Source organism: Balaenoptera borealis (assembly GCF_965194805.1).
Source record: "Balaenoptera borealis genome assembly, chromosome: 16".
In the NCBI taxonomy this organism is placed as follows: Eukaryota; Metazoa; Chordata; class Mammalia; order Artiodactyla; family Balaenopteridae; genus Balaenoptera; species Balaenoptera borealis.
Genome location: NC_138872.1, coordinates 12,262,845 through 12,289,281, shown reverse-complemented (window position 1 = coordinate 12,289,281; position 26,437 = coordinate 12,262,845). Strand labels below are relative to the sequence as shown.

General features: G+C 47.6%; 1 protein-coding gene across 7 annotated transcripts in view; it reads left to right on the top strand.

Annotated features, from left to right (window-relative positions):
- LOC309614430 (somatomedin-B and thrombospondin type-1 domain-containing protein-like) overlaps positions 1–26,437 on the top strand; it is a 50,448-nt gene that overhangs the window by 15,150 nt on the left and 8,861 nt on the right. For 2 of the 7 annotated variants that reach the window (XM_082362766.1, XM_082362763.1), the window contains exons 2-4: positions 5,860–6,054; positions 8,177–8,255; positions 10,719–10,895. In XM_082362766.1, coding sequence (XP_082218892.1) covers positions 5,860–6,054; positions 8,177–8,255; positions 10,719–10,895 — 451 coding nt within the window. Of the gene's footprint in view, positions 1–5,859; positions 6,055–8,176; positions 8,256–10,718; positions 10,896–14,482; positions 14,996–26,437 lie in introns of those variants that run through there. The other 5 variants (XM_082362764.1, XM_082362762.1, XM_082362765.1 and 2 more) reach the window with 5 other exon arrangements.

The following is a 26,437-nucleotide window of genomic DNA, read 5'->3' as shown; positions in this document are numbered from 1 at the left end:
GGGACCAGTGGGGGCCAGAAAGATGGGACTCTGGTCCCCCTCAAGCTTATATTCTATTTTTGGGAGACAGGGTGGCTTGCTCAGTAAGAGCAAGAGGAGGCTTGGAAATGATTGGTGAGGATGGGGTGGGGTCAGGAAGAGGGTGGGTCTGGAACGGCTAGTAAAACCTTAAAGGATGGACACCATTACTTCGTGTTTTTCAAGTTCCTTACTGAATGTTTTCAAGTATTTTATGCTCCTTAATTCTTACTTCAACCCTGTAGGGATCAAAGTCCCTATTTATACACTTATGTATTCATTGTGCTAGTCAGTACTCTGAGGGCTGTGACACAACTCGTATTACTTAAGCTAATAAGGGGATGTATTGGGACAGGTAACTGAAGAACAATCCATGGATTCTGACTTCAGGCATGGCTGGATCCAGGGACTCCAAGGATGTCATTGGGACTCTCTTTCCACCTCTCAGCTCTGCTTGTGTTAGTTTCAATCTCAGGCATGCTGTCACCGAGTGTTGATAAAGACAGTACCTAGTAGCTCCAAACTGGTGTCCCTAGGGGAATGAGAGATCCTTTTCCTAGTTATTCCAGCCATACTCCTAGGGATGGTTCTCATAGGCCCAGTTTGGGTTGCATGCTCATTCATGATCCAATAAATCACTGAGCCTAGGGAGAAGGAATATGTCAACTGGTCATGTCTGGGTCACATATGTACCCAGTCCCAGGAATGAGAAGGTGAGGTCAGCCCTACCCAAACTATGTGGACTGAGAGTGGGGAGGGTTGGTTCCTCAAAAGAAAACCGAGGCGATGTTACCAGAAGATGGGGGTAAGGAGGCTGGGAGGGCAGAAATGACAGCTGCCCACTTCTGAGCTGTAGCAGTCCCTGCATTTCAGGGAACTCGAAGTAAAAGCGTGCTGAGACATCAAACAGAAGGAGGAGGAGGCAGGGGGTGACTGCGGATGCACTGGGGAAACACATTTTTAGCCACTAGTGTTTACAAAAGACCTTTTGTGAAACCATCTCAACAGGAGATGGAAACCAGTAAAGGATTTCAGGTGACAGGTCAGAACTGCATTCCAGAAAAATCCTTTTGCTAGACAGTGAGGAGGATGGACGGTCAGGGGGCTGGGCAGTGAGGTTCAGAGAAAAAGGTCCGGTTTGAATTGTCCAGAAAGGCAATTCCTGCTGAGCCTGGGCCTGTTGGCGGCAGGGCAGAGGGATCCAAGGGGACTGTGGGAAATTCAGCCTGGCTCCAGCAGGCTCTGCTGACATGATGTTATCTGGGTCTCCAGGGCTGGAAGAGCAACTTTAAAAGCTCCTCCCATCTCCCTTTTTCAGCTGCACTGATAAGCTAGAATTTCTCCGTTACTCAGAAAAGGGTGGGATGGCCTTTGTTTTGAGAAACACTGCCATCTGGTGGTACCTTTCTGGAATGCCAACTTGCGGTCACATTGCCTTTGTGGTCGCTAAGGCACAATTTGCTCATTCAGAATTCACTGACTCGTTACTTACTGGGTCCCTATGTGTCAAGCACTGTGTTTGGTCCTGGAATTCAGCAGGGAACAAGGCCCCTGCCTCCACAGAGCTGACATTCTAGTTGAGGAGGCTGACAAGATATGAATAATCACATGAAGGTACCGAGGTTGTGACCCTAGGTCTAGGTGAGGTGTGATGACAGTTCCCTGGGGGTGTCAGCTGTGCATGCTGCTTGGTGACATCACAGATGCCAGCGACATGGAAAGAATATGCGTAGGGTGGCATCTGCCTAATTTTCTGCAAAATCTCTCACCTGCCTGGCAGGGGATCATGGTGGGACTTTAGAAATTCCCTTGGTCCGGCTGCCCAGCCAGTGCCTGAATCTGGGCTGCCGTCTCCTTGTCAGTTGTCCAGCCACTCTGTGAACACGTCCAGTGACACTAAACTCACTTTTTCTAGTAGATTTTTTTCTTTTCTTTTTAAAAAATATTTATTTATTTATTAACTAAGAGCAGGTTGCACCTGGTCTTAGTTGCGGCTCGCTAGCTCCTTAGTTGCAGCAGGTGGGCTGCTTAGTTACAGCATGCATGTGGGACCTAGTTCCTTGACCACGGATCGAACCCAGGCCTCCTGCATTGGGAGCACGGAGTCTTAACCACTCCGCCACCAGAGAAGTCCCCACTAGCAGATTTTTCTATTGTAGATTATACTCTCTCGCCTAGACAACTGCAGTAGCTGTTTTATTGGTTTCCCTGATTCTGCCCTGACCCCCACCCGGCAGCTAGAGACATCCTATTAAAACCTTAATACTGATAATGTCACTCCTCTGCTCAGCACTTGGCAGTGGCTTTTCTTCATGCTTTGAATAAAGTCCAAGTTCCTTACAATAGTCATCAAGGCCCTGTATGCTATCACTGCCCGCCTGTCTCTGACATCACTTCCTGCCACTTTCCTTCCTGCTTTTTATGCTCTAGCCACACTGGCCTCCTCACTCTCCCTCCAGCATCTAACCTGGACTCTGCCTCAGGCCCTTTGCACTGCCTGTTCCCTCTGCCTGGAACACTTCCCTCAGATACCTACACAGCTCCCTCCCTTACCTCCTCAGATGTCCTTTGTCATGGAGGCCCTCCTTGACCCCTCTATCTAAAACAGTTTCTTATCGCCCTGCACCTGCCACTCTTATCCTTCTTTGGATTTTCTCAGAGCATGGATCGCTAGTTGAAATTACCTCATATATTGTATTGTTTCTTGTCTGTTTCTCCTACTGAATGTCAGCTCCTCCAGGGCAGGGGCTTTTTCTGCTTTGCTCCTCTGTGTTCCCGGCACCCGGACCAGTGCTTGGCATGTAGTAGGCCCTAAATAGTTGTTGAATAAATGCAGAGAGTCCTCTGTTGTATTGAGTGTTTACTATCTTCCTAGTGCTTCGCATCTGTCATTGCACCAATTCTGTGAGACTATAGCTGGAATCCAAGCTTGTGCAACGCCAGCGTCTTGGCTTGACTCAGATATTCAGTCTCCTTAAGCTCCACTTGCCTCTTCTGTGAGATGGATTTGACAATAGCGCAAATACATATATATATATATGTAGGAGTTGGGGTTCTGGCAAGTGACAGGTGGTACGCCCAGAAGAGTTGAATGGAACATAATTTGACAAGGGTTCCATTCGCTATGGTGCGGGCAGGGGGAAGTGGTGTTATAGGAGCCTGGTGAGGGCAGGATCCATGGCTGAGGGTCCCCTCCATGCAGGACTGAGGGTGAGGTGGGTGGAGGGGCGATAAACACCTGGGCTGCACTCTCCTCCCCGTGGGTGCCTCACTGGCTAAACTCAATCAGCAGCCAGGGGGCCTCTGTGATGCACAGGCTTCCCTGGGGGGCACAGGGCACAAAGAAGGACCCTAAAGTTGTTGTGAGGATTACATGAAGTCTGGGACTTGACCTGCCTGGTCCAGCAGCAGTGACATAATTGACATCATTATTAGGTGGGTGTTGAAAGCAATAGATGATTGTTAGGCTGTCGTACTTTATTTCCTCCTTCCCTCCTTCCCCTGAGCATTTCAACTCTGCTCAGAGTTGAGAGCCATGCAAGGAGTATGTGACTTCCTGAGGTGCCAGAAGCAACACTGTCTGTTTTTACAACACAATCACCTCCTTCCCTCAGTTCAGGAATGTACCCTTTTTTTTTTCTTCGCATTTTCAAGTTGCTGAACTAGGATATGTCTCATAGCTGGTGAATGTTTGTCATGAGGACAGACCTGGTCTTTCTTGTTCCCCACGGTGTCTCCAGCACCTAGGACAGTGCCCGACTCACAGGAGATGCTCGGTAAATGTTTGTGGGATGAGTGAACTAATTCTGACAGCAGTAGTGCCTGCCCTGTGTGTGCACAAATGTTTGTGTGTGTGTGTGTGTGTGAGAGAGAGAGAGAGAGAGAGAGAGAGTGACTGTCAAGGCCTGTCAAGAAAGGCTTGACAATTTCTTTTTTTTTTTTTTTAATATTTATTTAGTTAGTTTGGCTGCACACTGGGTCTTAGTTGCGGCACGCAAGATCTTCTAGTTGTGGCATGAGAGCTCTTAGTTGCAGCATGCGGACTTAGTTGTGGCATGCACGCGGGATCTAGTTCCCTGACCAGAGATCAAACCCGGGCCCCCTGCATTTGGAGCATGGAGTCTTACCCACTGGACCACCAGGGTAGTCAATGGCTTGTCAATTTCTTGTCAAGAAATTCTCTCCCTGGGGAAAGTCTGAAGATCCCATGTTTTGGCCAGATGGCCCTCCCTGTCTGGTTTGGCCCAGTCCTGGTCTGGGACTGTGGACTTGGGTGAAGAAGCTGAAGGTCTCAAAGGCCACATCATCAGAAAATACCTATCACTGGGCCCCTGACTGTGGTTAGGCACAGGGGAGCATCTCATGGACGTGGACGCCTAGCAACTGCCTTCTTTTTTTGTGATGAAATATTTCAGACGTAGCCCAATGTAGAGAGAACAATATAATAAACCCTCGTGCAAAGCTAAGAAATAAGCCTCGATGAATGCCACTGGAGCTTCTTCATTCCTTCCCTTTCTCCTCAGAGGTAACTGCTATGCTGAATTTGGTATTTATAATTCCTGCGGAGGGGTGTGTGTGTGTATATATATATGTATATATATATATACACACACATACATATATTCAATGTATATAAAATATATACAGTCAGTTCTCATGATGGATGGTTGTTATAGTCTATAAAATCCCCATGAACACTGAATTGACAAGTACTGAACCATTGCTCCTAGGGGAAATATGTACACACCTATCTCACACAGATTATAATCTTAAATCCTAAAAACAACTCATTCTCGTAGCTTCTCTTTTAGAAAAGGGAAGAACAAGATTCAGAAGTGTTAAGTGACTGGCCCGAGACTGCCCCACTAACAGGTGCCAGAGCTGGAATTCAAACCCCGCCCTCCCGGTCCCGGAGCTGGAGCTCCTTGAACTGCACCACACCACCGCTGGCTCCCTCCATCCAAGAAGTCAGATCGGGGCCTTGTTTGACTTCAGCTGCAAATGTGCATGTTGGGTGACTCAAAATTTTTGCTGTTCTGCGTATGTCTGTGCATGACTACAAAAGCGCCTCAAATATTGGTTTGGGGGTTACAAATCAATTTTTAGCAAAGAGGTAAATTCACAAATACCAAATCTGTGACTAGTGAAGATTGACATATATATACTTAGGTATGTATATCAATACAATATCATATATATGTGATATATGCATATATGGTATCATATATATGTAATGTATATATTACCTATATGAATTCTTAAACACTATATAGCGCTCTTTTGCAGTTTTGAAGACTGTATCTAAATAGTATCACACCAGAAATAGCTTCTGCAAGAGGCTTCTTTCCATCCACGTTGTTTCTAGTGTAGTCATGGTTCGTTTCACTGCCGCAGAGGAATAGCTAGTGTTTACCGAGCACTTGCTGTGTGCCAGGAGTGAACGCTTTATATGTCACATCTGGTTGAATCCTCAAGGCCACACTATCAGGTGAATACTATTCTTATACCCATTTGACAGTGGAAGAAACTGAGGCACAGGGAGGTGAAATCAGTTGCCATAAGTGCTTAGGAAATGTTAATTGGAGGAATGGGTGATGGAAACCACTGGAATGATCGCCAACAGGATGATGGGTAAATAAAATGTGGAATTCTAAGTTTAGGTAGACGTATACAAATTTGTCATAGAGAAACCTTTAAGGCACACATGGATTCAGGTTTGCAGAAGTTCTGGTGCTCACTGTGGTGTTTTGGGGGGTTCGGCTTGTGGGGAAGGTGCACAAGACCTGGCCGCTGCCCAAATTCCATAGCAGTTGTCCTTGGAGACGCCACCTTCTCTTCCAGCGGTCTCCTGCGTCGTGGCAGAGTGGAGCGGCTGGAGTCGTTGTGTCAAGCCCTGCCAGGTCTCTTACCGTCTCCGCCAAAGGCGTGTCCTGCAGGAGCCAAGGAACGGGGGTGCTCCCTGCCCCCCATTGGAAGAGCGGGCTGGCTGCGTGGAGTACTGGAGCCACCAGGGGGTGGAGTGCCAACAGTCCTTGCGTGAGTTGGGGTGGCCCTGGGGGTGGCTGTCAGAGGGAACAGCCTGGCTGGACTGCAGGGCCCTCCATAAGTTTCCATGTGGGGTCTGAGTTTAGGGTGGGACTTTGTCTTCCTTTTCCCTCATCCCCCTCCTCACCCTCTGAATGAGGTAAGAAGCTCTGACTTCCTCTAGGCATCTCGATGTCTTCTTTCTACTCATCTCCCATTGTGAATCAGTCAGGGCTTTGTTTAAATGAAGATGATAGGAAACTCATTTTAAACTGACCTGAGCAAAAATGTGTGGTTCATGTAACTAAGATCCCAGGATCTGCATTCAGGCATGGCTGGATCCAGGAGCTCAAGCAATGCAATGTTGCCAGGAACCTCTCTCCATCTCTCAGCTCTGTTTTCTAATGAGTTGGCCTCATTCTCAGGTAGGCATTCCCCCTGTAATGGTCTTTGATAGCTCCAGGCTTCCCTGCAACCAGCTTAGCAGCTGGAAGAAAAGGCCTCTTTCCCCTTAGTTTCAGCAAATGTCCTTAGTTTCACCAAACCTTACCGCAGTGTCACCCTCCTGTTTTAAATTCTCCAATAGGTACCCCGCACCCTCATGAAACCCAAACTCCTCATCATGGTCTACAAGCTCAAGTGCTCTGGCTCTTACCTCCTCTGACCTCATCTTCCTTCTTCTGTCTACATTTTAAAGGATCATTCTGACCACTGTGGGGACAGTAGACTGAAAGGGGTCAGAGGGCAGCGGGGAGGCCAGGGAAGAGGTGACTGCAGTGGTACAGGCAAGAGAGGAAGGTGTCTGGACCAGGATGGTGGCAGTGGGGTGATGAAAGAGGGAATGTCATTTCCTCTGCCTGAAATCCTCCTCCCTCTCCTTTGCCACCCACATCTAACTTGCCTGGTTCATCGTTTCCTGTGTAGATGTCAGTTTTCTCCAGGAAGATTTTCCTGACTGCCCCTACTATCTGCTATGCACTTGGCCACATTACTTGACTCTGTGAGGCCAGTGTTACTATGCATTTTACAGAAGGGGAAACCAAGGCTCAGGGAGGCACAACACCTGCCCAAGATACATGGCTCATCGCGCATCATTTTATTCAACGCTGACAATAACTGTATGATACAGGTTCTGGTATTATACTCATTTTGCTGACGAGGAGACTGAGGCTCAGAAAGGACCAAGATCACTCAGCTGTAAGAGGGAGAGCTGGAACCAGAACCTGGGCTTCTCTGGGGCTCTCCTCACTGCTCTAGGCTACACCAAAAGCAGCACTGGATGTTGGAAGAGAAGAGAAAAGGGAAGTTGTGTATTAAGTGTGTTACCTTCTCTAGATCACAAGCATTAATTAGTTCAACACCATATCTTTGATTCAGCCCCATCACTCAGGGAATGGGCAGGGGTAGGGACTTCTTTTGGCTCTTTTTCTCCCTAAGGAATCACCAACCTCTCATGGACTGACCCTCAATTCTCCTCTGTGTTCTCCTCTGTCTGCTCCAGGAAGGAAGAGGCTTGGAAGTTGGCCCAACAAGATAATTTTATTAATTCATTTATCTGTCCATACCTCTGTCCCCCTTTTCTTCCATCCTTACATTTTCCCACCTATTCATTCATCTATCCGTCTGGTTCTTTTATCCCTTCATCTGTCCATCTACCTATCATGTCTTCATCCATCCTTCTTTCCATTCATCATCTCTTCTATCATCTCTGTCTCTCCTTTTTTCCATCCTCCCATCTTCCCATTTACTCATCACCCATCCATTCTTCCTTTCTTATATCATTTCAGCCACCCATCCATCCATTCAGTTATTAACTCATCTCTTTTTTTCTCACTCACTCACTTATTCATTCATCAAAATCATTCATTTGAAGAACTTTTTATTGACACTCACTATACAACCTGCTGTGCTAGGCCCTGAATCTAAGAGATAAATATGATCCTGCCTCCATCATTGCATAAGGGGTACTTGTGGGGACTATCTACCCAGTTACAAGACCCCACAGTCTCCTTAGGGCTACCATAGACATGACTCTGACACCAGGAATACCTAATCGTGCTTCCTGTGGTGTCATAGCCTTGCGGGGGTGGGGGGGTGCTGGGCTACCTGACTCTGTTTTCTCCTTGGCCCACAGTCCCTGCTCTGATAACCACAGGCAGCTACGGGAAAGAACGAGAAAAGCGAGGTGTCCCCAAGAAGCAGGAGACAATAGGGTAAGTGGAAGCAAATGAACCCAAAGTCAAACTCAAATTTGTGAACATTTTTCCTTGGATTAGACTTTCATCATGTCTCTCTCTTCCTTTAATAGCTTTAACATCTCCCCATTTCTTGTCCTGTTACATTTCTAAACTCATGAACATGAACTTTGAGTCCTTAATGATTGGTCTCTATTCAACTTCATTCACTTACTCATTCACTCAGTGTTTATTGTTTATACGACAGGTATGTTTATGTTGTTTATATGGGTTAGGGCTTGGGGTTACAGCAAGGAACAAAAAAGGACAGAAATACCTGTCCTCATGGAGTCTGCCTCACAGGAGGCAGACAATAAACAAACACATAGCCTGTCAAATGGTGCTAAGTGCTATGGAGAAAAATGAAGCAGGGAAGAGGGTGGGTGTGCCAGGGACATCCTTGTTTAGAGGAACTAAGATATTGAAGAGTTTATCTGGGGGAAGAGCATGATTGGCAGAGGGACTAGCAAGTGCAAAGGTCCTGAGGCAAGGCATGCCCGGTGTTCAAGGATCAGCAAGTAGTTCAGGCTGGAATTCAGGGGAGTGAGAGAGAGTAGGAAATATGATACACTGGGGGAAGGGGGGTGGTCAGATCACACAGGGTCTATAGGCTGTGGTGGGAAGTTGGGTACTTTCTCTGCATGAGATGGAGTCATGGGAGGGTTTTGGGCAGAGGAATGACAGGATCTGACTTAGGTTTTCACAGGGTCCCTTTGGATGCTATTTGGAGAATGGATCGTAGCAAGGAAGGAACCAGGGAGAACAATGCGGGGGCTACAGCAATGGTCCACGTGAGAAATGAAGGTGGTTTGGACCAGGGTGGTAGCCCTGTGCCTTTGAAGGTGGATTTCAGGGACTGGAGTCAGACAGTGTGTTGCTGATGGTGGTGATGAGGTCAAGCTTCTAGGACAGTGCCTGGCACATGATAGATACTCAACAAATATTAATTGAAAGAATAAGGTCTGAACTAAGGCAGTGCTAAGGGAGATGGAGAGGAGAGCTCTATTTGTTAGGATTCCTTTCACTGCAAGGCACAGAAATTCAGATCAAACTGGCTCAGGTGAAAAGGAGAATTATTGGTTCATATAACTGAGAGGGAAGTTTTGAAATAATATAACTTCAAGCATGAACTGGAGCCAAGAGGTCAAATATTATCAGGACTCCCTCTCCCCTTTCTGCCTTCATATACTGGCTTCATTCTCAAGCAGCCTCTCTCCCTGTAGTAGCCAAGATGCCCACCAGCAGCCCCAGATCCTCCCAGCTTAGCAGCCCCAGCTGACGGGGTCCTTCTTCCCGGTCTCATTGTGTAATTTCTGGAGGAGGTTGATTGGTCCTGCTTGGATCCTAGGCCCATCCCTGAACCAATCACTGTGACCCAGATGATGGGACCTCTGATTGGTCAGCTTGAATCATCTGCCCACTCTAGGGGCAGGTATGGGGAGCCAGGACCAGGCATCCTGATTGATTGCCCCTCCAAGACCACATAGGGTGAGGACAAGAGTTCCCCAAATAAACCACCAAAAGGGCAAGAGAAAGAACGTTGGGAAGACGAAAATTCCAATTATCACAGGCTTCTGGCAAGGACAGGTTCCTGAGGCGTTCTGGGGGCAGCTGAGAGGAAAGGGCTCTGGGCTGGCTTTGGGCTGTTCCTCGAAGAAAACTGTCCACTCCTTGGGCTTCCCAGAGGCTGCAGCCACCAGGGGGCAGCAGCCCCACACAATAACCTCCCGGGGTCCTTGACAAGCGGCATCTCTTCCAGCAGGGGGTGCCATTTACCGCTACTTGTAGAAAAAGTTGGGTCGAAGTAAAATTTTAGCAAATTGGGTCTCAATTCAGATACTCCAGAATGGGACAGTTATTTAAATAATTCTTGCAGTGAATCTTTTCTGTAAAATAGGATCTTTTACAAAATGTGGTGGAGTGCTTATTGAGGCTTTTGGGGTTAGGCGGTTCCATTTTAGGCACTACCACTTATTAGCTGTGTGACTCTGGGCAAGTTATCTTTCCGCTCCTCGGTTTCCTAATCTGTAAGCTGGGGCCAAGATCTACCTTGCAGGGTTTCCCTATTCCATTGGACCAAATGATTTGGCAAATTTTTGTCGAGCCAGGTCCTAGTCTAGGACTTGGACACAACAGTGAACAAAACAGATACAAATTCCTGCCTTTGTGGAGCTGACATTACTGCGGGGGAGAGAGATGAGAAGTAAACAATATAATCTTTTGGATAAGGTGTTTGAAGAACTGGCCCATGGAAGCCCTCAATGATGTTAACTTAAAAAAGCAGGAGCCAAGTCTCATTGATGCAGATTGAGTTGCCCAAAAGGTTTTTTCTGTAGCAGGGAGAAATTGTATCAACCTGAGCCTACATAGGGCTAGGTACACAGTAGGTGCTCCATAAATGCTCACAGGTGTTTGGGGTGGTGTTTTCCTGTGTGGCTGCAGGTACTGTGTCCAGTTCCGGCTGGGGCCCGTTCCAGGGAGCTGCCAGCAGGTGAGGGCACCCCATGCCCAGTGGACAAGGTATCTGACCCAGGGCCACACAGTTTGTGTGAGGTGTGAGTGGCCTGCCCAGGATGCCAGGAGCCGGCGCTGCTACGGGGATGGTGGAGGGGCCGGAGGGTAAGCCGTGGGACTCGGGCATGGGGAAGTGTGACTGTAGAGCCTGGGGCCTCTCTGCAGCCTGAGAGGTGAAGGTGCCCAGGGAGCGGGAGCCTGTTTCCTGGCCAGGGTGGGGTGCAGGAGGGTTCTGATCCCAGTGTCCGAGGAGGAGCAGCTCCTGCCATTTCCAGCTGTGTGACCTTGGGCAATCTCATAACCTCTCTGGACCTCAATTTCCTTATCTGAAAATGCAGATAATAAGAGGACCTCCTCATGGGGCAATAATGAAAGTGAAGTGAGATTGTGCAAGTTGAAGACTTAGCATAGCTCCTGACATCCAGAAAGTACTCAAGAAAAGGGAGCTGGTTTTATTGTTGAATCCTTACAATTCCCTTAAAAGCCAAGTTTGGTTACCCTCATTTCATAGATGGGGCAACAGAGGCTCAGAGAGGCATTGTGACTTAGTCAAGGTCACACAGGATTTGACCCAGATTTGGCTGTTATCATCCCCCTAGACTCCTCCCACAAGGGCAGATGTCTTGGAAAGCACTTAGCATTACAATAGTAGCTAAAGTTTATTGAGTGCCTACTATGTGCTAAGCATTATTCTAAGCTCTATATTCATTCATTCATTTAATACATATTTGTTGAGCACTTACTATTGAGCATGTGCCAGACAATGTTTTGGGTACTGGGGAGATGCAGTGAACAAAGCAGCTGTGGTCCTTCTCTTATGGAGACACATTCTGCTGTGAGGAGGCAGACATTAGGCCAGTAAATCTGTAATTTGTCAGATGGGAGATAAGTGTTAGGGAAAGAAAGCAGAATCGGGGAAGTTCTAGGGAATTTTTTTTTTTTTTTAAGGAAGGTGACACTAAGGAGGTGACATTTGAACAGAGTTCGGAAGGAAATGAGGGAGGTAGACATGTGGAGGTTTGGGGGAAGGGTATTCCAGGCAGAGGGAACAGCAAGTGCAAAAGCCCTGAGGCGGGAGCGTGCCACCATTGAGGCTGGCGTGGAATGAGCAAAGGGGAGCGTGGAAGGAGGTGAGGACACATTGACACACAGGATGCCCTTGAAACATTCCAAGAGCCCAAAATGGATACTTTCAGGATCCTCTCCTTCTAGATGAGGAGACTGATTCACAAAGAGGTGCCCGAGGTCACACACCTAGTGAGTGGCAGAAACAGGCTTTGAACCTAAATTGCTCAGACTCCTTGGCCAAGCTCTAAAGACAAGTCTAGACTGTTTCCCACTGACTGTGCTTTTCCATGCAGGGATTATTAGAATGTAGAAACAAGAGCTCTCTCTGGGGTCTCTCCAGGGAGTTCTGACATTTCTAAGGATGTTAGTTTCCTGACTTTTAAAATTGAGCAGCCCTGCTCACTGTAAACCTAGAGCAGGGAATGCCAGTGCCTGTTGGGGTGTTAGGGACAGATGTATCTGAACGAGAGGCATTGGGACTGCACAGATCTGGGTTCAAACCCCACTTCTGGCCCTTACTAGGTATGTGACTCTGGGCAAACCCTTCTTACCCTGACAGTCCCCACCACTCAGATGGTGGGAAGGATCCTGAGCCCTTTGCACAGCACCTGGCTCCTCGTAGATGCTTAGTAGTGGAAGCTGCTCTTGTCATGTTTAACCTATAAAATGGGTATAATAATATATGTCCTTTGTGAAAATGACATGTGATAAATGTGATGAACCTGGCACATAGTAGGTGCCCAATAAATAAATGGCAGACAATAGGGAGGCCCTCTCAGCCAACCTTCCTCCAACCTCTCCCCCCCACCACTTACTCATCCTAGACCTGAGATTCTACCATTAGAGATTCATTCTTTAGACTAGATGCTCACTTATTAGAGCCTCAGTTTACTTATCCATCTTTGAATAAGCCTTTCTAGCCCTAAAACTCTGATTAATCCCAAACTTCTCTTTTTGGATGCAAATACTCCAGGAACATGGCACTTGGGTGAGGCTGAGATGAGGGTCGCAGGCACTGCTGCCTCTACCAGGCATGGGTGGGGATGGAAAGTAGAGCCAGGTCTGTGCCAGGCAGGGGCATCTTTCCCTGCTCCCACCCCAGCCAGGCCAGGCTCACAGAACAGGTGACGGAAGGTCTGATTGGGGGCATGAGCTCACCAGGCAGGACTGGGCAGAGGAGGAGGATCAAAGGGAGGATGGAGATGAGCTGCCAGCCAGATTCTTTCCGTGGGCAGCTGGTGAGGGCGGGCATGCAAAGGGCCCAGCCCCGGGGAGGGTTAGCCTGCCAGTTGGGGATTTTAGGACGGTTTATTTAGCATGAGAAGTGTCTCTGAGTTTGGGACAAGCAGAAGGAACACCTGCTATAGTCATGCACCTACTGTGTGCTGGGCACCAAGTGGGTGCTTTAGATGTGAGCTCCCACTCAAGCCTCACAAGCCCTGTTGAGACAAGGGACATTCATTCCATTTTATACACTGAGGATGGCAATAACAATGGTAACTTTAAATGCTATCATTTGTGAAGTGCCTATTAGGTGCCAGGCACTGTGCTTAGAAGCTTAGAACAGTGCCTGGCACATAAGACGATCCGTGTGTGTTATTATTGCCATTATTTGCATTTTTAAAGGATGTGAATTATACCTACAGAGAATTGGCTAAAACATATATGAACAGGTCAATAAATGTTTGCAAAGAGGACACGTCTGGGTAGTCACCGCCCAGGCAAGGAACAGAACCTGGCTAGCCCCCCAGTCCCGCCCCCAACCACAGCCCCTCCCCTCCCCATAGAGGAGACCACCATCCTGACTTTTACGGTAATCCACTGTACAGTTTTCTTTATAGCTTTACTCAACTCGGTGCAGATCCCTAAACACTACAGTTTAAATTCTTCCCCCCAAACTTCACATATATAAAGTGGTACAGGATGTACCTTTTAGAATTCGGCTTCCTGTGCTCGACATGCGGTTTGCGAGGTCCGTGCACGTGGCTGCTTTGTAGCACTGGATCGTTCATTCCTGTTGCTGAAATAGTTAGCTATTATTGTCATGATCATTTTTACTTTCTCTGCACACAGCATCTCATCAAACCCTCCCAACACTTCAGAGGGGCGGAGATTATACTTATCTGTTATTCACTGAAGAGCCAGAGGCTCCTAGGAGCTGGGTCACGAACCTCCCCACCCCACCATTCCCAAACCTTTCTTAATCTCTCCACTCTGTTGCCTCCCAACAGGAGGGAAAGGGGGGCGCAGGGAGGTTAAGGATGTCTTAGTGTCACCAGACCCTAAGAGCCAAGTCTGGATTGCCCCGGGTGGCCTCTAGGGTCAGCAGTTCTGCGGCCAACCCAACGTCTTCATCAGGCACAGTAGACGCAGGGCCCAGTGCCCACACACGTTCAGGCTCCACAAAAATGCTTTAATTTTAACCTCTTAAAATCAGAAGAAATAGGATGTAATAGTAGTGAAGATCTGATACTGACTCCAGCCCGGATTATATTTATCTTTTTATAATGCAGTTGTAAACTTTGATTTAAAATATTTTTGCATGGAGAAGGGGCCCCCGAAAACAAATATCCCTGGCACCCAGGAGAGTCATGACGCCGCTGAAGCAGCCCCATGTCTTGCAGGCACCAGCTGTCGCTGTGGCAAGCGGCCGGCCACCCCCGGTGCCGAGGGACCTGGGAGAGGCTTGGGCAGCTCCAGGACTGTTCCTGCCCCGAGGTCCACAGCCTCGTCTTCCTCTAGCAGCGGTGACCCCCGTCTGTCCAGAGCCCTTCTTTCCAAAGCCTCCCTGGGTGACAGGGAAACCCCCAGGGCTTGGGATCCTCCAGGACGAGGGAGTGGGGAGAAACCTGCACATTTGAGACTGAAGGAACAAGCCTTGTCCTTATGCTGACACTGAAAATAGCTTTATGTTTCCACTGGGTGCCAGCTGAGTCACAGCCTTAACTGCCATCTCCCTCTAGTTCAGGGCTTCCCAAATTTCATCTCCTAAATACACCCTTCTTCATTTTGCCCTATTTTCCTTACCTGTACCTTTTTTTTTTTGACACCCCACCTCATCCTTTTTTCATTTACTTAAATAAATTTTTTTTAAAAGGAAGCTTATACTTACATATATGTGTATAAATAGGAAATTTTTTTTAAAAAAATCACAACTAGAAATGAAAATAAATAATAGTAGCAAACATTTATTAAGTACCTACAGTGTGCCAAGCCCTGTCCTGGCCCTTTACACATACTGACTCATTGGATCCTGAGTTAGGTGCAGTTATTATCGCCATTTTACATGGGTGGAAACTGAGGCACAGAGAGGTTAAGTTACTTGCCCCAGGACACACAGCTAGTGAGTGGCAGAGTGGGGATTTGAAACCCATGAGCTACACCTACTGCTAAGATTTTCTGCACTAGCAGTACCTCAGCTCCAGGAGGGCAAGGTTTTCGGTCTGTCTTGTTCCCTGCTGTGTCCCCTGTGCCTAGAATAGTGTCTGGCACACCATAATGCTCAATAAATAGTTGTTGAATAAATGAAATGAATAGGTGAATGATCAGTTGCCATCATTAGAAGGCGATCAGAAAAACAAACACAATGGAAACCAAACAAGTCTGGTGAGGTATTGTTGCCCAAGGAGCCGAGCATGAAGCCTGCTCTCTCGTTATTCAAACAAGACGTTAGCACGTGTGTGAGAGGGAGTGAGGGACACTAGTATCTAATAGAGACTAGGCCCTTGACAAACTAGAGGAATTACAAGGGACTTGAAAGGGAGTGGATTTTCTCCCCTTGGGAGTCAACTGTAATTAATAAGCATTTTAACACCTTTATTGAGATAGAATTCACAATATTATACCATTCCCTCAAAGTGTACAATTCAGTCTTTTTTAGTATATTCATAAGATCGTATAACTTGGTCTAATTTTAGAACTCTTTGTGTCGCCCTAGAAGAAGCCTTGTACCCATTAGCCATTACTGCTCATTCATCAGACCCCTCCAGCCCTAAGCAACCACTAGTCTACTTTCCGTTTCTATGGATTTGCCTATTCCGGACATTTCATATAAATGGAATCATACAAATGGTCTTTTGTGTCTGGCTTCTTTCACGTAGCATAATGTTTTCAAGGTTCATTCATTTTGTAGTCAATTATTTAAGCCCTGTCCTGAATTCGTGTAAAACTATCTCATTTATGAGTCCCTCACTTTGGGGAGCACGGTGATAGTGAATAAAGAACTATGGGGGAGTCCTGGCTCACTCCCGCTCCTCATGCGAGTGTGCTGGCCCAGCTTTCCCAGCCTTTGGACCCAGGAGCTCCGAGCATGGAGTTGGGGGAGGGGTGTATCTTTCCGCTGTCCTTGGGGCTGGGCAGGGACTGGCCCACATGTTCCTGCTACTCAATCCTCCTTCCTAAATCAGGACTCTGGGCACTCTTGGGAATCACTGTCTGTTCCCCGTCTCTGGGAGTGTGAATGAGTCACTGGGCAAGCATTTCAGCAGCACCTGTGTGTGTCTGTCTGGGGTGAGGAGCTGGGGCAATGCAGGGGAAAGAGGTGCTGACTGGTCAGGAGGCCAGTGAGGGGGCTGCCCGATTCACATCCAGGCCAGGTTCCCTAGAGGCAGGCTTTCTCTGCCTCTGCCCCTACACTTGTTTTGGCCGCAGGAGGTCGTTTTACATGGAAATTATCTTATGTGTTTAGCTGCTGTCTTCCCAAGCAGACTAAGTGTCTGAGATGCCCAGGCTCTGTAGTATAAACTTTTTGGAGTCCCTCATAGCTACCGTTGAAAAACCAGCCCCCAAGGAGTGATGCCTGTTTTAATCCCCTCAAGGATCCTGGAAGGTGGATGATCTTTCTCCCATTTGCAGAAGGAAAAACTGAGGCTTAGGAAAGTCAAGGGACCAGAACAAGTTCTCATTACCAGGAAATGCTGGAGCTGGGATTCAAACTGGGCTCCAAAGCCTGTGCTCTTGACCGAACAGGAAGGCAGAGGCTGCGGTGGGAAACATTGGGTTACGGGTACCATGAAATGGGACATTTACCTTGGGTACTCCTTCTGGAGTGTGTTGCTGTGTCACCGAACCAGCTTCATTTTGCCTGACTCACAGCAAGCCACAACGCGGAGATACCGAGGTTTGCAAACCTCGTGGAAATAGGAGAACAAGTCTCAAATCTGCCTCCCCAAAGGAGCTCAGGGTATTTATGGGATAAACAATAAAGCAGAAGGGCGGTCTGAGGCATGGGGAGCGTAGGGAAAGGTGACTGGAAAAAGGTGCAGTCACTGCTGTTCTGCGCAGGTGCAACCAAGCTACAGGCCTCTGTATGTTAAAAAAATGAAGGCACTTAGCACCATCTGAGGGTGGAGTTTTCGACCCTCTGACGTCAAAAAGTCACCAAAGGAACACTCACTAATACCCAGTTGAAGGGTCAGTGGTCCTGTCCCGCCTTAACAGGCTCAGCTAGAACTAGACACAGCCAACTCCAAATTCCTGGGAAACAACTCGGTCAAACGTCTTATTGTTTAGGCTACATGCTGCTTGGAGGACATGGAAGGCCTTGATTAGTGAAGGCAGGTGAAATGGATTTGACTCATTACCCCCAGTTTCAGCTGGAGTTTGTGCAGAGTCCGGGAATCTGCTAGGGGAAGGGGAGGTATCTCCATCCAGCCAATACAAAAAAAAAAAAATGTTCAGAAATGTGTTGGAGACAGAGGTGGGACACATGCAGTGTGATGTTCCTGGAGACTTGCCCCACACCTAAGCACTTCAAGTCAAGGACCTTTGAGGGGTAGGTGACAGAACTCAACCAACTTTAGCAAAAATGGAAATTACATTACATGTAATTAATGTCAATAATTACATGTCAATAACACATGTAATTAAAATATTCAGGATAGATCTCCTGGGTATGGCTAGATCCAGTGGTTTCAAGGTTGAAGCTGTCTTATCGCTACCTTTTGGCCCTGCTCTCCTCTGTTTGGCGTTTTTCTTAGCAGGCATCTTGTGGTGGCATAGATGGCCATCAGCATCTCTAGTTTTTCTTCCTCCCAGTTTAGTAATGCCAAGTGGAAGAGAGCTTCTCATTTCCAATGGCCGTAGCTCTGGCTAAAGTCCTGGGGTTGCTGATTATTGACCTGGCTCATCGTACATGCTCTTCCCTGAACCAGTAGGGCAGTGGGCTCTGATTGGCTGGGACTGGGTCAGTCCTGGGGGTAGGAGAGGGGTTAGTCCTACTTTAACCACATGGACCAAGGGGAAGGGATAGTTCCCCTAGGAAAACTCAGGGTCCTGCTATCAGAAGCAGCAGGAAGTGGGCTGGACAGGTCCCAGACGACAGACTTCTTCCTCATGGGAGGTGGAGGAGCTACCATCCAGCTCTCTGGCTTTGCCACCAACTAGCTGTGTGAACTTGAGCAAGCCCCTTCCCCTCTCTGAGCCCCAGTTTCCCCATCTGTACAGTGATGATCTCCTTGGACTCATCCAGCTCTGAACTTCTGAGACCAAAAGATTTCATTTAGCCAGTGGCCCAGCATCCTAGCTTGACAGATCCAAGCTCTGTGGCTTAGGAATGCGTGGCCTTCACACACCCTGAGATTGAACTTGGGACCGGACATCCAGCCTCCTGTTCCTGCTCATCCCGGCAGGGTACAGCCTGTGTTGGTGGGAGGGAAGGGCTCCAAGGAGGTTTCTTTGCACATCCCCAGCGTTCTCCATCTATAATTGGCTCCAAATGAAATGATCTCATCCCTGAACACTGAGGAAGATGGATGGGGGTGGGGGTAGGGAAAATAGCTCACTGGCAGCATCTGACACTGTTTGTGACTAACCCGTTTCCCTCTGGGAGAGACAGTCCGCTCTCTCGAAGACGACATTAAAGTTTGGAAAAAAAAAGTCTTGGTAATAGATTGAGGAAGGCTCCAGCTTTTGGGGCTTTGAGAGGCCCAGGGCATTTCCTCACTCTGTCCAAACCAGGTATCTTCTGACTGTTGCTCACAAGTCAACGTGACCACTTGTCACATCAACCCCTGGCCGGTGAGGAGGTGAGCATGGCCAATCGTCGAGTCCTGTATGGATTCTCGATGGAGTTTTGTGGCTGACTGAAGCTCGTTTAAATGCCCATACATTAATTGTGAAAGATGAGCTCCTGATCAACTTTTAAAAAGCTTGTCACGGCACCATCTGTTTGGCGTTTGTCACTATTGCATTACATAAGAGGAGAGACATTTTTAAAGAATGCGGCTGCATTTAGTAATTGGATCGCTGGAGAGGAGCCAAGCTGGGGCGGATGGCACTGTGATCTGGGGTGCGGCGGCCTCCCCAAATTCCACTCGGTCTTGGCAGAGACCTGAGTGCAGCCCAGCTTGGGAGACAGGCCCGCGGTGGCTTCTTTTCCTCTTGCCTTTCTCTCTCTCTCTTACTTTTCCTTCCCCCCATTTGTTCTTCCTCACCCTGTGACTGATCAGGTATTAACGATAACCAGAGGACTTCACCTCCCTAAGCCCCAATTTCCTCATCTGGAAAGCGGGAATAATAATATAGTGCTGCTGTGAGGTTTAAATGCATTAACACAGTGCCTGGCACGTAGTGACTGCTTGATAAGTGTGAGCTATTATATAAAGCTGTGTCTGATACATCAAGGGGCCAAATACATGTCTGTTTTCCTTCCTTTTCCCCTGTCTTCCATTTGATTCAACAAGTATTTAGGAAGTGCCTACCTTAGAGGCAGGGCTGGCTTCATAGATGTGCAACTTGGCCGGTTGTACAGGGCCCTGCACTTGGCTTATTGCTCTATCGTTGCTGTCTTGAGATATTTATATATATATATAATTTAAAAATATATATATTTTTAGATTTATTTTTGGCTGTGTTGGGTCTTCGTTGCTGCGCACGGGCTTTCTCTAGTTGCAGCGAGCGTGGGCTACTCTTCGTTGCGGTGCACGGACTTCTCATTGTGGTGGCTTCTCTTGTTGCGGAGCACAGGCTCTAGGTGCGCGGGCTTCAGTAGTTGTGGCACGTGGGCTCAGTAGTTGTGGCTCATGGGCTCTAGAGTGCAGGCTCAGTAGTTGTGGTGCACGGGCTTAGTTGCTCCGTGGCATGTGGGATATTCCCGGACCAGGGCTCGAACCCATGTCCCCTGCACTGGCAGGTGGATTCTTAACCACTGCGCCACCAGGGAAGTCCCTGTCTTGAGATTCTTAATCATTTTTGAACAAGGGGCCCTGCGTTATCATTTTGCACTGGTCCCTGATGGTCCCACCTGGATATCTAGAGTGATGCTATGTTTCATTGGACTGCTTGATATTTAAAATAAACAATTCATGGGAATTTCCTGGTGGCGCAGTGGTTAAGAATTCGCCTGCCAGTGCAGGGGACACGGGTTCGAGCCCTGGTCCGGGAAGATCTCACATGCCATGAAGCAACTAAGCCTGTGTGCCACAACTACTGAGCCTGAGCTCTAGAGCCCGTGAGCCACAACTACTGAAGCCTGCGTGCCTAGAGCCTGTGCTCCGCAACAAGAGAAGCCACTGCAATGAGAAGCTCGCGCACCACAACGAAGAGTAGCCCCCGCTCGCCGCAACTAGAGAAAGCCCGCGCATGCAGCAACGAAGACACAACACAGCCAAAAATAAATAAATAAATACATTAAAAAATAAAATAAAATAAACAATTCAGTCCACATTTTAAAATTTGGAGAGTTCACATAAAAATCTGATGTATTTTGGAAAATTAGAACGTCTTGCCATAGTGAGTCTATATTCCCACATGCCTCCAAAGATGGGCTGGAGCTGGGTGGCGGTACCCTCTACAAAGGGCACATGCTTTAGTTCACCACTGTCCCCACCACTCCTGGAGGCTTTGAACTGAGTCCCTTTGCTCATTTATGGAGCATCTGGGATGGTGGTTGGGGTCATGGGCTTTGAAGCCAGGTATGTTTTCAGCTTTGCCCGTCAACAGCCATTGACCTTGGGCAAGTAGCTCTTTGCCTTAGCTTTCCATCTCTAAAATGGAGATGATGAGAACAGTAAACTCTCCCTTAGGGATGTGAACTCTCCCTTAGTTAATACATGTAAAGCATCTAGAATATGTTGTATTATTTCTGTTCTTTTACTCTTCTTACCTGGTGCAGAGGCTCAAACTCCAAGTCCGAGGGCTGCCCTCCAGGAGCTGGAAGCTGGACCGGCAGCAGCTGGCTGTGAGGTCATCTTCATCCTGCCATCATGAGCAGCATCCCTTGTCAATGTTCACTTTCTCCCCCTCAACCTGCAGTGTTGGAGTTCATACCTTGGAGCTGCCTTCCTAGCGTTATAAGCATCATTCTGAGGGAAGGGCCTTCTGTTCCTTAAAGAGTCCAGTTCATCCCTGCCTCAGGGCCTTTGTACAAGCTGCACTCTCTTCCTGGAACACTCTTTCCCTATATATTTGCATGGCTATCTGCTTATTCTGGTCTAGCTCAAGTGTCACCCGTGAGAGAGGCCTTCCGCAACCACCCTAAGTAGTCTCTGCCCTGATCCCTGCACTCATACACATTCAGCTATATTATCTCCTTCCCAGAACTTTTTTGTTGTCTGAATCCCAGAGGACCTGGTCTATCTTGGTCACTGCTGTACCCCCAGTACCTACACCATTGCCTGGCACATGGTAGGTGCTCAATAATAATTTGTTGCATAAACGAATGACTGAGCTCATTAACTCTTCATGGCCACCCTGTAAAGCAGGCACAGGAGGGGAAGCGACAGCTCAAGGTCACATAGCCAAGAAGGGGCAGGAAGGGAGGTGGGAACCAGGTGCTCTGCTTCCAAGCTTCCTGTGGCTCCCCGGCGGGAACAGGATAGACATGTGGACCTTCGGGCACACCCAGCCACCCAGAAGGGGTCAAGTATGAAGCAAGGCCCAGGGAACAGCTTCTAAGTATGGTAAGAGTAAGCCAGCCCAGCAGCCAGGAGGTAGGACTGTTTATAGGAGCTGGAGACCATCGCCATGACAACTGGACAGCCTACAGCTTCCAGCTGTCACCAGGGATGCAGATTTGCATTTGCCTGGGATGCAGTGAGGACAATGGGGATGGGACTGGCCGAGGGTGGGGACTCCACACACCCAGTCTGGGGGAAGGAGGTTTCTTTTCTGAGAGTTGCCTAAAAACTGAAAGGACTTGGTGGCACTATATAAGTTTGTGTGTGTGTGTGTGTGTGTGTGTGTGTGTGTGTGTGTGTGTGTAGGAGAGTCTGGACTATGTGGAGCCAGGGTGCTGGGTTTGAATCCCAGCTTTGCCTACTTCTGCACTGTGACATCTTGTGGAAGTGATTTAACCTCTCAGTGCCTTGGTTCCTTCCAATGTAAACAGGGGATAGGCAATAGTATTGATACCTTATGAGGCTGCTGTGATAATTAAATGAGATAATACTCTTACATCACTTAGGATGTATCTTGCATTGTTACTAAGTTCTAGAAATCACCTTTTTTAAAAACATTATTTATTTATTAATTTATTAATTTATTTATTTTTGGCTGTGTTGGGTCTTCGTTTCTGTGTGAGGGCTTTTTCTAGTTGCGGCGAGCGGGGGCCACTCTTCATCACGGTGCGCGGGCTTCTCACCATCGTGGCCTCTCCAGTTGCGGAGCACAGGCTCCAGACGCACAGGCTCAGTAGTTGTGGCTCACGGGCCTAGTTGCTCCGCGGCATGTGGGATCTTCCCAGACCAGGGCTCGAACCCGTGTCCCCTGCATTGGCAGGCGGACTCTCAACCACTGCACCACCAGGGAAGCCCTAGAAATCACCTTTTGATACATCTGACTTTTGGTGGCCTTCCTGCTGGGGTAGTGGGAAATTTGGTCTCAGTCATTCTCAGGGATCCCCACTTCCCTGGCTTTATTCATTCATTTAACAAATATTTATTGAGCACCCAATCTGTGTGAGGCAATGTTTTAGAGGCTGGGAATACAACAGTGAACAAAGCAGACAAAAATCTCTGCCTGCATAGAGCTGGCATTTTAGCAGGTAGACATTAAATAAGATAAAAAGGAAAAATACGTATTATGTCAGATGATTTTAAACGTTCAGTAGAGAAAATAAAGCAAGGTGATGGTGGTGGGGATATGGACTGTGGGTGAAGGTTTGCAGTTTTAGACAGTGGCAGGGTGTCAGAGCCTCGTTGAGAAAGTGACCTTTGAGCACAGGCTGAAGGAGGGAAGAGAGGGAGCTACGTGGTTATCTGGGGCAAGAACACCCCAGACAGAGCAAACAGCAAGTGCGAAGGCCCTGGCGCAGGAAAGTGAGCATGTGTGAAACCATATTGTGCAGTTATATCTCTTGGCACGTGTGCATGTATGGTGTTATGTGGCACACATTTAGCGGTAGATGGGTGGTTGTGCCATGGATGTGGATGTGTACACATGGATGGAGATGTGTGTACATGTTTGTTCACACAAACATGTGGCTGTGCTTGGCCACGGATGCTGTGCCCGCACAATGCAGGGGATGCCATCCATGCAGATTACAATGGGACGGGACCTCCTGGGGCTGTGCCGTGCGGTGGCCCTGTGCACATTTATGAGTAAATATTGAAACAGAAAAACACGTCTGTGAGAGTAAAGTCACAAAGAGAAAAACAAATACCGTAGGCTAACACATATATATGGAATCTAAAAAAAAAAAAAAAAAAAAGGTTCTGAAGAACCTAGGGGCAGGACAGGCATAAAGACACAGCCATAGAGAATGGACTTGAGGACACAGGGAGGGGGAACGGTAAGCTGGGACAAAGTGAGAGAGTGGCATGGACATATCTACACTACCAAATGTAAAATAGACAGCTAGTGGGAAGCAGCTGCACAGCACAGGGAGATCAGCTCGGTGCTGTGTGACCACCTAGAGGAGTGGGATAGGGAGGGTGGGAGGGAGACACAAGAGGGAGGAGATATGGGGATATGTGTATATGTATAGCTGATTCACTTTGTTACAAAGCAGAAACTAACACACCACTGTAAAGCAATTATACTCCAATAAAGATGTTAAAAAAAAACAAAAAAGCAAAAAAACATGTCTGTGAAAATGTCCATATGTGCATGTGTCTGGACACTTGCATATACGTGATATGTAAATGTGTGCATATGGATATGTCTTTATTTAAAATGTTAATATTTTGAATATCATGGATTTTTACAGTATTGATTTTTAAAAATATTATTTATCTTGATTACTGAGTTTTTTGGTCTCCCCTACAATTTATGCCACACACTCCTTACCATAGTCCTGGCCCTGCTCTGCCCTGGGGATGTATATAAAATGAATGTGGGGGAGGCCTGGCTGAGGCAAGGGAAGCCTTTCCTTCTAGTATCTTCCAGCATCTGTGCTCATCAGCACATGACCAGAATCCAAGCCCAGTCTGAGCACCTCTTGTTCCTCTAAGACAAGATTTATTGAGTGTTGCTATGTGCATACATATTTTCATTTCATCCTTACAACCGTCCTCTGGGGGTAGATATTTGTTCATTCAATTGCACATGTATTTATTTATGGCCTACTATGTGCCAGGAGCACCATCTGGTATTCCTGCTGGCCCAGTATACAATGTTTTTGGTAAGAGCACCCTGGTTTTTTTGCAGGGAACCTAGCCTCTCCCCCTCACAGTCCAAACGTCTCAGACTTTGGACCTAGGGGGAGGGCTTTCTGCACCCCTTCCCCTAGCTCCAGGAGTGGGCATGTGGCCCAGGTGGCCCAATCAGCATAGTCCATTCCTCTGGCTATAAAGATTGGTTATGGAATGAGCATATGACCCAAGTTGGTCCAATCAGAGTGAATCCTAGGACTTTTGCTGCCCTGTTGGGAAAAAAGCTCTCTTTCAACCTAGATTTCTAGCTATAAGAAATCTGATATAATCCTGGAGGGAGGGTCCACTACATGGAAAAAGAGAAAAAAACTGAGCCCTTGGCATCTTTAGAGCCTCTGGATCCAACTATACCTGAAGCTATTGCCTGAAGAATTTCCAGTTCTAAGAGTTTACAATTGGTTTTTAAAGTTAAATCAGTTTGAGAAGGTATCTGAAATTCTGTGCTTGGCATCTTTATACATTGTCTCCCTTAATTCAGAGATGAACTCGGTGAAGGAGCTAAGATTATAAAGGAACTGAGCCTCAGGGAAGGAAGCAGCTTGTCCAAGGTCACATAGCAAATCCGTAGTTGAAGCTTGGATTCAAACCCAGATCTCCCTGCCTCCTGAGCCTTTCTACCATTTCACTTTGTCTGACCTCTGGACAAGAGGGTCTGTGGGGACAATAGACAAAAGACCTGAGTCCCATTTTGGCCACTATTTTGCTGTGTGACCTTGATCAAGTCATTTCTCCAACATGAGCCTCAGTTTTCCCATCTATAAAATGGGGAACATAGTAGTGCCTACACCATCTGGTTGTCGTGAAGGTTAAATGAAATAACCCATGTAAGTAAAGCGCTTAGAACAGGGCTGGGCAGGTAGCAGTGAACATGAGCTATTATTATCATGGCTCTTTTTTGGAGGAAACGAAGGAGGTCTGGGGGCTTCATCCTTGCCTGCAGCCAACATGCTCCCTGCCTCCCTGCTGATCACAGGTTCCCTTGGGTGGCGCCTTCATCCAACTCCTGCCAGATGAGCAGACCTGGCTCACTTACCCAGAAAGCAGGCACTTAAGGAGATTCTTCCCCAGTTTCTCTTTTAATTTTCATTACATAAATTTCACATTTCCTGGAATAAAGATCTTGAGCGGCTGGACTCATTTGGAAATCAAGTCAGCAAAGACCTCATTTATTTTAATGGGGCCGCTAGGTGGCTGAGACAAGGATGGATGGTAGCGACTCCCAGCTGAGCTGCTCCTGGCTGAGCTCTCAGATGCTGCCTTGGAGGAGCAGATTCTTCTAGGTTCAGTGGGGACTGTTTTCATCATGTGAGAGGCTCCTGGATGCACAGACTGTGTTGTTCCCTGGCTTAAACCTCCCAGTGGCTGCCCATTGTGCTCAGAGTTACCCTGCTTAGCAAGGTGCTGTGTGATGGACCCCTGCTGACCTCTCCCACCTCCTACCCACCACTCTTCTCACTCATCCCTCTCCAGCCAAGCTGGCCTCCTGAGAGTGTTCCTACCTCAGTGCCTTTGCACTTGCTGTGCCTTCTACCTGAAAAGCTCTCCCAGCTCTTGTGGTGGCTAGCTCCTTCCGTCAATCAGATCTTGTCTCACAATCACCACCTCTGGGCAGTCTTCCCTGACTGCCCAGTCATCCTATATCACCACCTGTTTCATTTTCTCCATAGCGCTGAGCAGTTTATATCTTTTTGTTTACTTATTTGCCTATTTGTTTATTGGCTGTCTCCTCTATGAGAATACAAACCCCATGAGAGCACAGATGCCTACCTCATTCACCTTTGTCTCCCTAGGACCTGGCACAGAGAAGGTGCTCAATAAATATTTGTGAAATGAATGCCTGAATTCATTTAGCAAACTTTTACTGAGTGCCTTCCCTGTGCCAGGCTCTGTGCTGGTGCTTGGAATAGAGATAAGACATGGTTGTTGCCTGCATGGAGCTTACAGTCTGGGGCAGAGAGGGACAAGCCACAGTAACTTTTATTGACTGTG